Below are 14,124 nucleotides of genomic sequence, written 5' to 3'. Positions count from 1 at the left end.
GAACAACTAGAAAGTGGCACCTCTCATCCTGCTCTTTTTTACTTGGCAAATACTTGGGAGATGTACATTTTTGGATGCAAGGGGCATGCAAAGCTCTCTTCAACCTTCATGTCTCACATTCTGAATTACTTCAAGTGCAATCTGGTTGCAGCTCAGTGTCAAGGCCACCATAATTAACTTGAGCAAAAAAAAAAAAAATCAGCATATTAGAAAATATATTTGTGCAGAAAAGTATTGTAGGTATGATATGAAATTTCCTTATGGCTGGTTCACAAGAACACATATGTAGCAATTTGGATTTATCTATCTGGTCACAGGAATGCATTTATAACCATTTATAATGCCTGGATTTATGATTTATATTTAGGTTATTTGAACCTCCATAGCTTGTGTAACGTATTCCTGTCAACGAGAAGTACATTGTCACTGCAAATTGTTGAGTATTTTGTAGTGAGATTTGAAATCCCTTCTCAGTTCCATGCTGGCTCAGCTACTGGCTCAGAACTATGCTACAGGCTATTACTTGATACTTCAAGTATCAGCCAGCTAGCTCAGATGCATCTGTACTATTCTGCAGTTACTGCAATACAGATGTATCTGTGCATGCAAAGTTGACAAACCGATGTCGAGACTAAAAATTATTTTCAAAATATTTATCTCTTCTTACCTCTCCAGCATTAACCACAACTAAAAAAAAAAAAATTTCCAAAGCATGCTACTGCGGACATGATTAAAACAATTTTTAAGCATTAATATTTACAAAGACAAAACATGTTATGAAAAATAACCTGAACAGCAGTTTTACATGGAAACTAAGTGCAAATAGTCATAAAACCTGTTTATTCAACTAGCAGTTGTGCAATGCATTAATGATTACAATTCTTTTCTGCCTTCTTTTTCCCTTGCAGGCCTGTGTGGTTAGCTAAGCAGAGCAAGATCTTCAAACCCAAGGTCTTCGTAATGATGTCATGGTTACATTATGCACGCATGTCTAGAATCCACAGATGTCAAGGTTTCCTATTACTAGAAAAAAATTTCTCCTAAAGTAAAATGAAGATCAAAGAACACAGGGAACTGTGCTAAGCATATAGTCAGAAGCTTGTTGGCAAAAAAGCTGCAGCAGGGACTATGTTAGATGCTCATTACCCCCCTTTCTCATTTGTGAAACAATAACAAGCAGGGTAAATTGCTTCCGGTAAAAAGGAAAACAAATCGGCTGCTTCTTCAGGAAGCATTTAATTTAGCTTGCCTTCCTAAAACCTCAGAACAGTCACGCATTTAGTGATTCCACCTCCAATTGCACAGTGTAATTTCCTAAATCATGACACCTGCTCCGAAGTGAAGCGTCACAACTTGCCTGTGGCTGCCCTACTTTTCTAGCCACAAGACTGCTTTCAAGTAGAGCTCAGATTTTCTGCACTGGTCAGATAGGGGCAGAGTTTAACGTGTGAACGGACAGTATCTTACAACGAGGGGTGTGGGTGCTCTGCATGGATGGTGAAAGTCTAGCCCTGTGCGTAGTGCTGGGGCAAATACGTAATGCAGAGGTGCCAAAAGAGTTTGGAAGAAACCGGAGTTGTAATGCAGAAATACCTAGCTTTTATTCTGCTGAAGGCTAAAAAAAAAGCTGCTAGACTTGCTTTACATTATACTTATTTGAAGAGTTTAAAAAGCTAGATATTCATAGTAACATTCTGTAGCCTTGAATTTCTCACGTAGCTGCTACCGTTTTCGGTATATATTCCATGCAGCATGCGGTACATTCTACTACATGTAAGAAGTGTTTTTCTTCTGCCTTTTGGCTTTTTTCTTTTTTTTAAAAAAGGATGCAATCATATCACAAAAACTGCATAGGCAACTGTACAGTTAATGAAGATAATGCTATTTCATCCAAATATGTGAATCTATCCACACAGTTTGTCTTCGGCTCCCCAAAACCTAACTATATGCGATGAAAATCTTCTACCAGTGCCCATCTCAGCTGATTTTAAGCTGAAATACTTTTATTTTGTTTTAAGCTGTTTAAACCACTTAAAAGAAGGTTATTAAGAGCAAGAAGACATGTCTTTTAAAATATTTTTCAACATATTGAAAAGATATAATATGGTAATTTTTTGGACCTGAAAATTACAATGTGTGGGAGAAGGATTAGAAAAGGGAGAGTCATTCTATGGAAGAATAGCCTTTTGCTAGAATATAAAAGAATAGCCTTTTGCTATGAAGGTTTGCCAAAATTTCATCAAGTCATATGTCCCTGCAAAATATCTCTTGGCAGAAGTCCAGTAGAGACTTGTGTCCTGTCCACCAAGGATGTTCCATCTGGATGGTAATGACCCTGCCAAACTAAGCATGTGCAATCCACTCGGAATAATTAGGCATGCTTTGCTCTAGGAAGAACAAAACTCCTTTGCAACTCTTCCTTGTGACTGCAAGAAACTATGGGTGTGGAGAAGGAAGACAAAAAGTATGACTTTTTTTTTTTTTTTGGTCTGTGATTTCTTTCTGTTGCTGAAAGTCAGGTAGGAAAGACCTGGGGGAGAGAGCAGCCACACTGGAATGAAAGAGAGTGAGAAAAGGGAGTGATAAAAAGTGAGGAGAAACAAGCGTGATGGAAGAACAGGACAACAGCACCTGGCATGACAGAGTTGGGAGACTAAGTGAAAACAGCAAATACATAAGATTTACAGAAAACGGTAAGTTCTGAAAATTCCAATACAAGAGGTAAGCGCAAAAGGTGAAATCCGGTTGTTACTTAAAAAGAGACTGAGAATGACACACTTTTTCCCCCCATGTAACCCCTGCCTCATACAAGATGGATGCTGCTAAATGCCAAGTGGGACTACACTACACTACAGAATCTATATTTAGCTGAGGTAATGGATGAGGTAATGGACTACTACAATGATGGCAATGGAGAGACAAGACTGTCTTTTATAAGATATAGAATTTTACCCTCGAAAAAGTCTTTCGAACTCCATCTTTACCTCACTTTCGTCTGTGATAACAGTGCTACTCAATGTAGTTGAATGCCATTTTAAACATGCACAGCACCCTACAACTGGGGAGACATCAGTAAATTCTTACTGTTACAACTGCCTTTGAAATAAACTACTTGTGTTTGGTGATCAACAACTAATGTTGATGTACTTAAGACTTCTAGCTGTAATCTAGTGGTATTTATACCAACTATTTATCACCACTGTAAATCTTTTAGATTGGTGAAAACACGCTAATTGTAATTAATTATTTTATATTGGGTGCATGGTTTAGCTTCTTAAATAGGTTTAGGCAATATACAGGATGAAAAGATGTAAAAAAGAATAATTAACCATATTAACAGATTCCAATTAAGCTTAATTATGACGTTCTATGATACCCACGTATCTGTTATTTCAAACTTATTCTTTTAATATGACTTATAGAATAGGAACATACTTTATCAGATAAACCGCAAAGGAAAGAAAGAAAAAATCACTATTTTATTCATTAGAATTAGTTGGTTAAATTCAATTGTAAGGGAAAAACTGAAGTCCTCATTCTTAGTATTTAGAAAATATGAGCCACAAATATAAACAGTAACTTTTGTACAGACTGAATTAGCATGTAGATGTTCACCGAAAAATTCTGCCGGTTATTTCCAAAAATCATGCTAGACATGCATTATTCTTTTCATCCTCAGTGTGATCCTGAAGTACTAAATTTCAAAAGTAAAACAAACAAACAAAAAAAAACGGATGGGGGAAAACATCTGCTACTTTGTAATAGTATAATTTTTTTCCTGCTAGTAATTAATAAACTTACATCTGAAGTATTTTTTCAACCTTTGCAATCTATATTTATATTTGATGTTAGCAAATAAAGTAATGACATTTACTAAATTATATTAATGCTAATATCACTAAACCCTGAAAATTTATTCCTCAAATATTGCAACTAAATTTCTAAAAGTAAACAAGTGAATATAATTCATAGATAGATTATGTATATATTTAAATACAGAATAAGAGAAATAATTACCTTTCAGTATCTCCACTGACTGTGTCCCCTGCTCTCTGTAGAAGAAAAACAAACAGTATTAAGCACAACTAAAGACTATACTTCCTTGGTGCACTCAACATAGTGGTATCCGCAGCGAAAGAAGTCTCAGAAGTAAACCACAGTAGTAATTCTGTAACGCTAAGGAAAAGGAAATGGAAAATTTATTTCAATTTCTAACTAAATGTTATGTCACTATGAAAATCATATTTAAAGCAACTTGCATCTACACTTTTAAAATAGTTTTAGCTGCTGTAAAATTGTGATCAAAGCTCTTTAAAGTAAGAAGGGAGCTAAAAATTTCTTAGAATGTCAATGTTTGCAAAAATATTAATGTTTGAAAGGCAGTTTGTTAAGTGTAAAGGACAAATATGACAATACAGAATACAGAATTTCAGAAGAACAAACTACAGAGGATTTTAAGAACAATGATGAACCTGTCATCAAAACTTTCTTTAATACCATTCTTATATAGCTTCACATAACTTGATTTACTACACTGGTTATTCCTCTGAGGTTTGGAAATGAACATGTCTTTTAGTAGTAAGTGACTCAGGATTAAAAATAACATCTTCAGATTGTTTTTGTTACTTTAAACCAAGCTATATGATGGAAAAGTTTTCCCACAGCTAAAAACCAGTTTCTCATCTTGAAATTACAAAAGTGTATGTTTTAAAACAAATGTGTATTTGTTTATAAATGCAGAAATCTGTACTTGAAAAATCTTTGACTATATGCTTTCTGGATAACCAAATAGGAAACATATTATTTTTTGTAAGTATAATGTTTGTGTTTTAATATCACTACTTTAGGCATACTGTAAGATATTTGATCACACGTGACTTCAGAGAACAGTTACAAAACTGGAGTGCGTCTTGCACATGTAAAAGACAGGAAGTCTGCTGGGTCTGTTTAACCACATGGGCTATAACACCGCTGTATTCTAACAGCATGCATTTCTAAGAAAACATTAAAATGTTCAGGGGACAAGCATGCATTTTGCCACCTCCCTCCTTCACATCTCCCCCTGGTGTATCCATATACAGAATCATTTATCATCTTTTACCATGCTATTTCTACTATAGATAATAGAAGATTTGCCACTTGAAGCAGGTGAAAAAAAACCTTTAAGCGATCAAGTTACTTTGGTAATAACTAATAAGTTTGGAGGGGATTGATGATACCACAGTAATATTAAAATGTATCAGGAGACTTGTCTGTCACCTGCTTGCATCTAATAAGATCAGACCAATTATCTGACCTAAGATCAGAAAGACATTTTCCCCAGAGCAGGACCATGTACGTCTACACGACTACTTTCTCTTCTTTTCTCTCAAGCATTCCTGTTACCCAAAGCGTTCCTCATACTCGAAGGAGAATCAGCCTACTGCCAGAACATGGTGAACATACAGCAGGATTATTAATGGCAAAGATTTATTTCCAAACTACCAAGCATATGAAGGTACTGACAGCCTATATAAAGTCAAAAGTGGATCACTAAATCAGTACATGAAGTTTCATAATGATCATTGTAATGATCATAGGGCTGAAAATTAAAGAATGCTAAGCACTCTTCCTGGTTTTGCAGCTGGTACATTTTGTGACATGCTCGTGTTTTAAATAAAACGTTGCCACAGTTAACCTACACTCAAGCCAGAGAATACGTCTTGGCAAAACTGTCTACAATATAACATAAATGGTACACACTTAAAAGTTTTCACTTATGTAGGCTTTCCCGTCTCTTACCTTCCACAATAATTAGGATGCTATATATTTTACAAGTAACTCTTGTTGCTGCATTAAATACTATTTACTACTAAAAAATTGCCTTTTACTTGTTCTGGTAATTGATTCGTTAAAATATCCTAGCAAATGTGAGTATCAAAGATGGTTACCATTCAAATAAGATTATCTTAGCTGATGAAAAGTAATGAAATGGTGCCCTTACACTTAAAGCAGGGAGTTTTCCTACATACCTTGCTGAAATCAGGCAAAGGTAGGAGCTCCCCATTGGGTGATTGAGTACCCAAAACTATAACAGGCTTTCCTGAGTGCTATAAACAACTTAATCCTCCTTAGAGTACACTGAAATCTAGATTAGAAAACCTGCAAAAACGAAAATATACTATCTACAAATATTCATATTTTCTTGAAGCAGACTGTAAGAGATAACAGCATACATCTACAGCAAAATATCTGTTTGAAGAGCTTCACTAAAATCCTGCATAATAAATGTCAAATTTCTGCTGCTGCTAATGCACTATTAAATATGAATGAACCAGTCCGATCATCCCTGAAAATACTGTGGACAGCCTAGTAAAATATTCTGTGGCCAACCGAGTAAAAGAACTTTGACAGCAGCACTGTCCATGATACTGTTATAAAAATAAAATTTATTCATAATCGAAGGCTCAAAGATTTTCTTATATCCTTCTGCATTTTAGTGTTACTAATTTTAGCAACTAAAAGTGGGAAAAATAATTTAGTCACTTTAACTGTTTCCCATTCTATTTCTTAATCAGTAGAGTCCTTTATTTTCTAAAACTGCTCCCAAACTAAAAGCAAAGTGTTTCCTAAATCAGGATTTATTCACTTTCTCTCCCAAACGGGAATCATCCCACACTCCCTTCCCTGACAAAGTTAAGATAATCTTCCGTGTTAACAATGTGCTGGCCGTCTTCTTTTCATCACCTCTGTTACAGATTTTCACTACCACTACCAAACCAGCCCAATTACTTATTTCCTGCCAAAAAAATGCACAAAGAACACGTATATCATGGGTGATCACCTTGGATCGTGGTTCCGAGATTCCTTTTGATCAGATATATTCCATTAGTACAACTGTAAACAATTGTTTGGATGTTGTGAACTTACATATATTAGCCTGAAAAAGACACACTAGAGTGAAACGTGCTTCTGTTAATAAAACATGTTTTTCTAGAGGTCTTTCTTTCAACACCAGTAATTTTTTGCATTAATGAGCACTAATTTTCAAAGATATTGAATAATCTAATCTAATTAACTAAAGAATAGTCTGTAGTAGGGAAATTTTATAATGGCTCTATAATGATGGGAAAAAGAAAAAATATGAGTTAACTGTTTAACTACTCATAGATTATGCAAATTGTAACTGATGATTAGATCACTGCAATTTAGAAAAGAGCAAAGAAGAATATCTGTATAAATACAGAGAGGGAGAAAATAGTTGATATGAGTACCTGAAAGGTACATTGTAATATAATTACAATGCTAGCAATAGAAAACATATTTATGACCTTTCAAGTTTTTATCAATACTTAATTTATTAGAAAAAAATCTTTGCTCCTGACTGATTCATTAATGACATACATATTATTACCAGTATTTAAGTATGGACACTAGGGATTACTATAGATATACGAACATACACATATGTATGGAAATACATATACGCTCTACAAAAAAACAGTATGGACAGGTTGGAGAAGCTCCGGAGAAGGGCCACAAAGATGATCAAAGGACTGGGAAGCCTGCCATATGAGGAAAGGCTGAGAGAACTGGGTTTGTTCAGCCTTGAGAAAAGAAGGCTTAGGGGAGACCTTATCACCATGTTCCAGTATTAAAAGGTGGCTACAAAAAAGATGGAGAGTCCCTTTTTACAAGGAGTCACATGGAAAAGACGAGGGATAATGGGTACATGTTACTCCTGGGGAGATTCCAATTGGACACAAGAGGAAAATTTTTCACAACGAGAACAATCAGCCATTGGAATAATCTCCCCAGGGAAGTGGTGGATTCCCCAGCATGGGACACTTAAGATTCAGCTGGACAGGGTGCTGGGCCATCTTGTCTAGACGGTGCTTTTGCCAAGAAAGGTTGGACCAGATGATCCTTGAGGTCCCTTCCAACCTGGTATTCTATGATTCTATGATGTACGACCTTTTATTTGACTGAATTTTTATCCCCAAAGAAGCTATCATTGGAGTACAATCTAGTTGCTAGCTCGAAATCCCAACCTTATAAAAGGATTTCTGATAGCGTATGTGGAAAAAACCACACACTGGCATTTCTATACATGTGTACATACAGCTATAATTAATTTCCTTGTGTAATTGTAATTACATGCACAGATACAATACTGATTATGACTCATATGAGGTAGACTCCTACCTGCAATTTCAGCAACCTTATATATAACTTTTTTTGAGCAGTTGCTTCTTAACAGTGTTATATTCCTGATATTTGGAAAACAAATTGCCTTATCCTAGTTCCCAAACTAAAACTTTACTTCATCTTGCTAAAAGGCCACTTTCATGACTAGTAGACATGTGGGAGACTCAAGAGGCACAAGTCTTGTCATGCTGTCACAGACTATAGAGCACGACTTCTGTGAAATTCAGGTCACTGGCACCTATCAGCCTTCTTTAGAGTCAGCTTCACACTTATGTAACTCTAGGGATTTTAGTGGATGTACTTCTGATTTACACAGGTAGAAATGAGAGGACAATAAGGCCTATAGGATCAAAGCAAATCCTGTTGAAACTCCTATTTATACTGAAATTTCTATAAATAACTGATAAGCAAAAAATTGTTTCCTTGAATGAGGATTTCATAATGAAAAGAAATATTTTCTCCTAGGAAGTAAAGAAATCACATAAATCCCAGAAAACAAAAGAACCCTGAACTGCAGATATAGTGTGAAGACATTCAAGAGTCATTGTTTTTTTGTTGTTTACTAGTGGAAGAGACTAGAATAGTTGGTAATGAGACTAGAATAGTTTGGTAATGAGAGTTACTAATCTCAATGGTCAAATGCAATATACTCGTTCCATCTAGATATGTCATTTATTCAGATGCAAAAAAGGTTCTTTTACCTTTATTATAAATACTGTTCTTCTATTCTTTTGTACTCAGATATTAAATTCCCTACAAAAATGATTTCTACTCCTGCTTCCTTAACTCACATATTCATTATCCTAAGCATTTCTTTACATTATGTTTGTTCAAAAGTGAAAGAGTAGTCTTGTTGCCAGGGGCTTTACTTATCTCTCTAGCTCAGTGAGCTGATGCTTAACCCATTGAATACACCTGCAAAATTGTTATGCTCAGCTAAAAATGAAAGCAGCCTTTGAGGTTTTTCTTCCACTCTCTCTTGTTGAGGGGAGAGATAATAGAGAAAAGAAAATAATTTCATGCAAGCGACATCCATGTACAGTTCAGAGGTACTCAATTTTTATGCTGAAAAAACCAAGATGACAGGTGAGAAAATTAACTAAAGACAGAAGAAAAATATCCACTCAGAATTTTTAATTATATGATACATTATGAACATTATGTCAGCACATAGTAAGTAACAGAGAAAGCGGCAAAATTTTTAACAGAATGGAAGTTCCATTTTTGGAAAAATGTTACATCCAAAAGAGAAGCTATCCCAGATTATACATGAGGTTAAAAAAAGTGTTCTAAAAGAATATCTAAAGGAAGAATGCCCTGTGACTATCAAAAGTTCTCATCTCATGTATTAAAGCAAAAAATAGTCCAAAAGGACAAATCACAACAATGGATAAACTGTATTTTATATTGACCAAAGCCTACATTTGTCCTCATCAATCCATTCTTTTAATTTAAGGAAAATTAAAGAAATTTAAGGGAGGCTTAATTTGAACAATCAAAGGTGTAAAAAATAAACAAACTAAAATATTCACACATCTCCCCCCCAAAAACCCAACAAAAAAGTCGTCCTTTTCTTAAAAAATTAAGAATAAATACTGCCTTTCAAAGAAATGTGTGGGTTTTTTTTTGTCAAAGAAAACCAGCATATTAACTTGAAAATATATTTGTGCTCTCCAAAACTCTTATGTTTTTCTGGAACAGACACCGGATACGATTTTGTTGCAATAAACTAACTAGAACTACCGAGTTTTATGGGAAAAGCAATCATTCCAAGTTGTATGCTAGAAATCTTGATTTTATACAAGATGTATAGCAACGAAAGTGGACATTCACTTGAAGTATCCACTAAAGTTTAGAGAACAGAATTTTATTTCATCACAGAAAAATTACAAGGTAGAATTCAATGCCATTTAATAAAAGCTACAGTGAAGCTTTCCAGATTTCACATGAAAAACACAATCCAGTTTTCTTCCAGGAAAAAAGCGTTCAGAGCCCTAATACAGTTGGAAATCCAATCACATGAAATTATGCTGTTAGATGGAAGGTATTTCTGAACTGCAAGTTTCTACTGTCATGAAGCGCAAACATTTTCTTGCTGAGAAGTTAAGAACAGCCGACATGCAGCCCAATATTCAGCAGTGATTTTGCTGCACAGAATTCCATGGGAAAGGTAAGGGAAGATGGGGAGTGGCTGAAGTTGAAAGGATGTAGTGTAGCTCAAGAAGTTACACAGGTCAGGGAAAAAGACAGGCAATTCCTTCCGCTTCCTTTTTCTCACTTTCCCCCTTCCTGTAGGTACAGGCTACCCATGACCCTGCCCTTACAGGACTGACCTCCTTTTCTGTCCTGCAAAGCTTTCTCTCGTCCTCCAAAACCCTTTGCTCATTCTCTTGCTGGGGAAGGTAGGAAGCCTGCTGAGAAGGTGAAGAGGGAAAGGACAGGGACCAAGGCCTGAGCCAGTGAATAGAGAGGAAGACTCGGAGGAGAGTCTTCAGAGTACTACAGCTGGCTTCCTGCATACTGATCCTTTTGTCAGCAACAGTAGGAGTTGATATTTGTATTAAAGGAAGATGAGTTTGCATATTTGTATTTGGTGCATTCTTCTGGATGATAAATATTGCAATTATGGTAGCAATAGTATCAGTTGTAGCTGATATTTATTAACAAATGCTGAATCATATAAGTCCAAATGGCTGTTAAATTTATCTTTAGACTACACATACAAAATTCAGAAATAAAATACTTTTTTTTGGTAGCCTGGAGAAATAATAAAAACAAGCCATAAATTCATTTGCTAAAATAATACAATACAGTAAATCTTAGCTTTATTGTGACTTTCTGGAGTCAAAGGACTCAGAATGCTTTACAACTTGGAATTTACACATGAGGATACAGTAGATTAATGAATGCTACCATTTCATTGGTAGTTTGTAGTGGTTCGTTTGAAGACTGCAGAATAATATAATTTAAATATGCTAATACGGCAAAATTACTTAAGGAATCATTGTCTATGTTTGGATAAAGACAGCCTCATATTTGCTTTGCTGTAAAATGTCCTAATCTAACTATCAGACTAATCTAACTAATTTAAAGAATTAAAAGCAAACAAAGCAGCCTCAACATTTGGAAGCAAGCAATAATACATAGCCTGTCTCATGGTTGAATTGCTGAAGCAGGTATCACAGGCCAGTGCAAATACATCTGTTCTAACCACTGCAGTGTGTGCAATGCAAAATTCCAGGCCCTCTCCTGAAATACTGCATGACTGGAACCCAAGAGAGGTCTACAACAAATAATGGAGATGCTGATACCTCCGCTGAGCTTCACAACTCTACATGGATCCATAGATCCATGGATATACTATGCTTGGATCCAGATCCATATTATTTCAGGAGTAAGCTCAACCCTGTTTCTAAGTTGCTTCCGGATCTGAAAAGGTATATCTGAGACAAACGTTGGTTTGTGCTATGCAGATACATGCGCTAAATTTGGTCTAACTTAGAGAATCTATACACAGTTTTCACTCTGCAAAATAGACAGAGTATAAAGGGTACCAAAAGTTCAGATTCCATGGTAAGTTCACTTCCTTACTGCAGTGGAACTCATAGGCAAAAGTTTTCAACATATGACAGAACGTACTTTATGGAAGTTGCTCAGGACTAAAATCCAACACCAATTCAAACGCCTTCTTGCTTCTCCTTACTGCAAATAGGTGGTTTTTTATAGAAATTAAGGACAACCATAGTTTATTTCTCTTCATTTTTCTTTATACTGTGAAATGCCTTTTCCCCTTTGAACTCTTTATAGATTAATGAAGAGTGTAGTTTAGAGAATCGTGTCTGAACAGAACTGTAAAGAAATATATTATTGGACATTGCTACTGAAGGATCCATCTTACAGTACTAGCTAGATACTTGTCAGCTCAAGCCTTCATGTACACAGTTATAGTACAGTACAAATGCAAAATAATCTTATGTTACAATCAATACAACTGGGCAGAATCAGTTTGAAGCTATAGAATCTAGAAAGGCTTATATTAGCGTCTCTGAGCAGCTAGATTCCACATAATCATTCTCATAGTGATTTCTCAACACACCTGCAAGGTAGGGAAGGAATGTTTTCCATATTACAGATACTTAAATAAAAAGCAAAGATAGAATTTATTCAGCAATTCAGAAAGGAAATAAAACTCTGAAGAAAGTAATTCTCATCCTTGACACTTAGCACAGTTTTGTTTCTTCCTGCAAAAGCAGGAAGGAAGAAATGAAATACGAGCACTTTTCCTACAAAATTGGCAATAAAAGACTCCTCCTTCAGTCATATGGAGCTGAATACGTATGATTTTCCCAGACTATCTTATTATACTTATATCATAGTAGCACTCAGACTGCCTATCATCCAAAAAGTGTCTGGAACATCTGGCACATCCCAGCATGCATGCATTACAGAAAAAACAGATCTACATTGTTTTTGCACCCATTTTAGTTCTCAGCATGTACCATTAAACTTTATGTCATTTGTCAAGCTGCCTTCTGCAGCTCCAAGAACAGCTAAATAGCATTTACATCATTCTGTGCTAAAAGGCATGCATTACTAACTTCCTGCGATCAGCAGGAAGAAAATAAAAAGCAAGTTAAGCAAGTACTGTGAAACATGTGACTAACCTTGAACTACTATAATGCTTCAAATGATCTTTAAAATAAAAAGTGACTACTGTCATAACATTCTCAATGACTACCCTAAAGCAGCCATTATCTCTGATTTACTATGTAGGGAATATTGAAATGAAAGAATCTATCTTAAAATTCATTAAAAATTAAGTCTCTTATACACACTGAATTCTAATTCACAAAAAATTTAGAAGATTCAATAGTTTATAATCCAATTTCTTAATATATGATACTACAAAACAAAATATCCAATTACTTTGTATGTAATAGGCCCAAAACATTTATTGCCAAGTAAAACCAGATGAGAGATCATTATCTTATTTGAGAATTTAATGTAGTAACATTAAAATTAGCAAAGTGGCAAAAAATGTAGCAAATTAAATTTCAGAGCTTCAGAAAATAGTGCAAATTTGAGGCAATAAAACCACAAAGTTGAACACCATGTGGATTTTCTGACTGGGTCTAGAATAAGAACTCCAATATTCCTTTTAGACAGAAGCTGGTTCCCATAGTGCAAAATGTAACTGAGTAGCAGAAAATGTACAGTTTGCTAGAGTTTTTTAAAATCTTGAACATCAGTTTAAAGATGGAGAGTGTTTTCTATTCAAGACTTTTTGTTTTATGGGGAAAATGCAAAATGAAAAATTTCTCATGTACATCTGGTCTGCTGTCCAGGACTCCTGCTTGATAAGTTAATTTTCTTCAGAATGAGCTCTGGTAATACAAAATAAAAACATATGCAGATTTTAAATCTATTTTTGTAAGCCCAGGGTCTATTCCAATAGTGTACTTCAGCAACGCTATAATGGATATACTTTTGTGACACTTACATATGCCTCACTATTTAGGCTTAATTTGGTAAACGATGTCACTTCAGAAGTGAAGCATTAGTAAACATAGGAAGTCATGTTCTAAGAAATGCTATATTGATTAATAATTAATTATAACAGCCTTGTTAATTGTAATTGACCCTTCCTCAGATTCTGTGACATGCATCACAGAATTGCATACCAATTAAATTAGAGTTATAAATATATCCTGAAAGGGGCAGTGTTTCTTGACAGTAATATTTTACTGCAACATAGCTTTATGCATCATTTTATATCCTGGGCATACTGCCAATATTGCATTACCTAAATATCCATTTTATATAGTAACTCTGCATCCTCACAGCAACTTATGAAATCAGTCTAATTGTTTAATTTTAGGTTCCAAATCAACATTCCTTCCAAAGCATTAATCTAGTGGTGAATCTATGCAATTACCA

The 14,124-nt window shown here is 35.1% G+C and overlaps 1 protein-coding gene across 1 annotated transcript in view; it reads right to left on the bottom strand.

The window, feature by feature from the left end:
* Window positions 1-14,124, bottom strand: part of LOC142087598 (connector enhancer of kinase suppressor of ras 2-like) — a 219,509-nt gene that overhangs the window by 44,946 nt on the left and 160,439 nt on the right. Inside the window, exon 14 of the mRNA XM_075161953.1 lies at window positions 4,018-4,052. Within this exon, the coding sequence (XP_075018054.1) occupies window positions 4,018-4,052 (35 nt within the window). The remainder of the gene's footprint in view (window positions 1-4,017; window positions 4,053-14,124) is intronic.

This window comes from Calonectris borealis, chromosome 13 (assembly GCF_964195595.1).
Source record: "Calonectris borealis chromosome 13, bCalBor7.hap1.2, whole genome shotgun sequence".
Lineage (NCBI taxonomy): Eukaryota > Metazoa > Chordata > Aves > Procellariiformes > Procellariidae > Calonectris > Calonectris borealis.
Note: the sequence above shows the minus strand (reverse complement) of the source record. Positions and strands in the feature narration are given on the sequence as shown.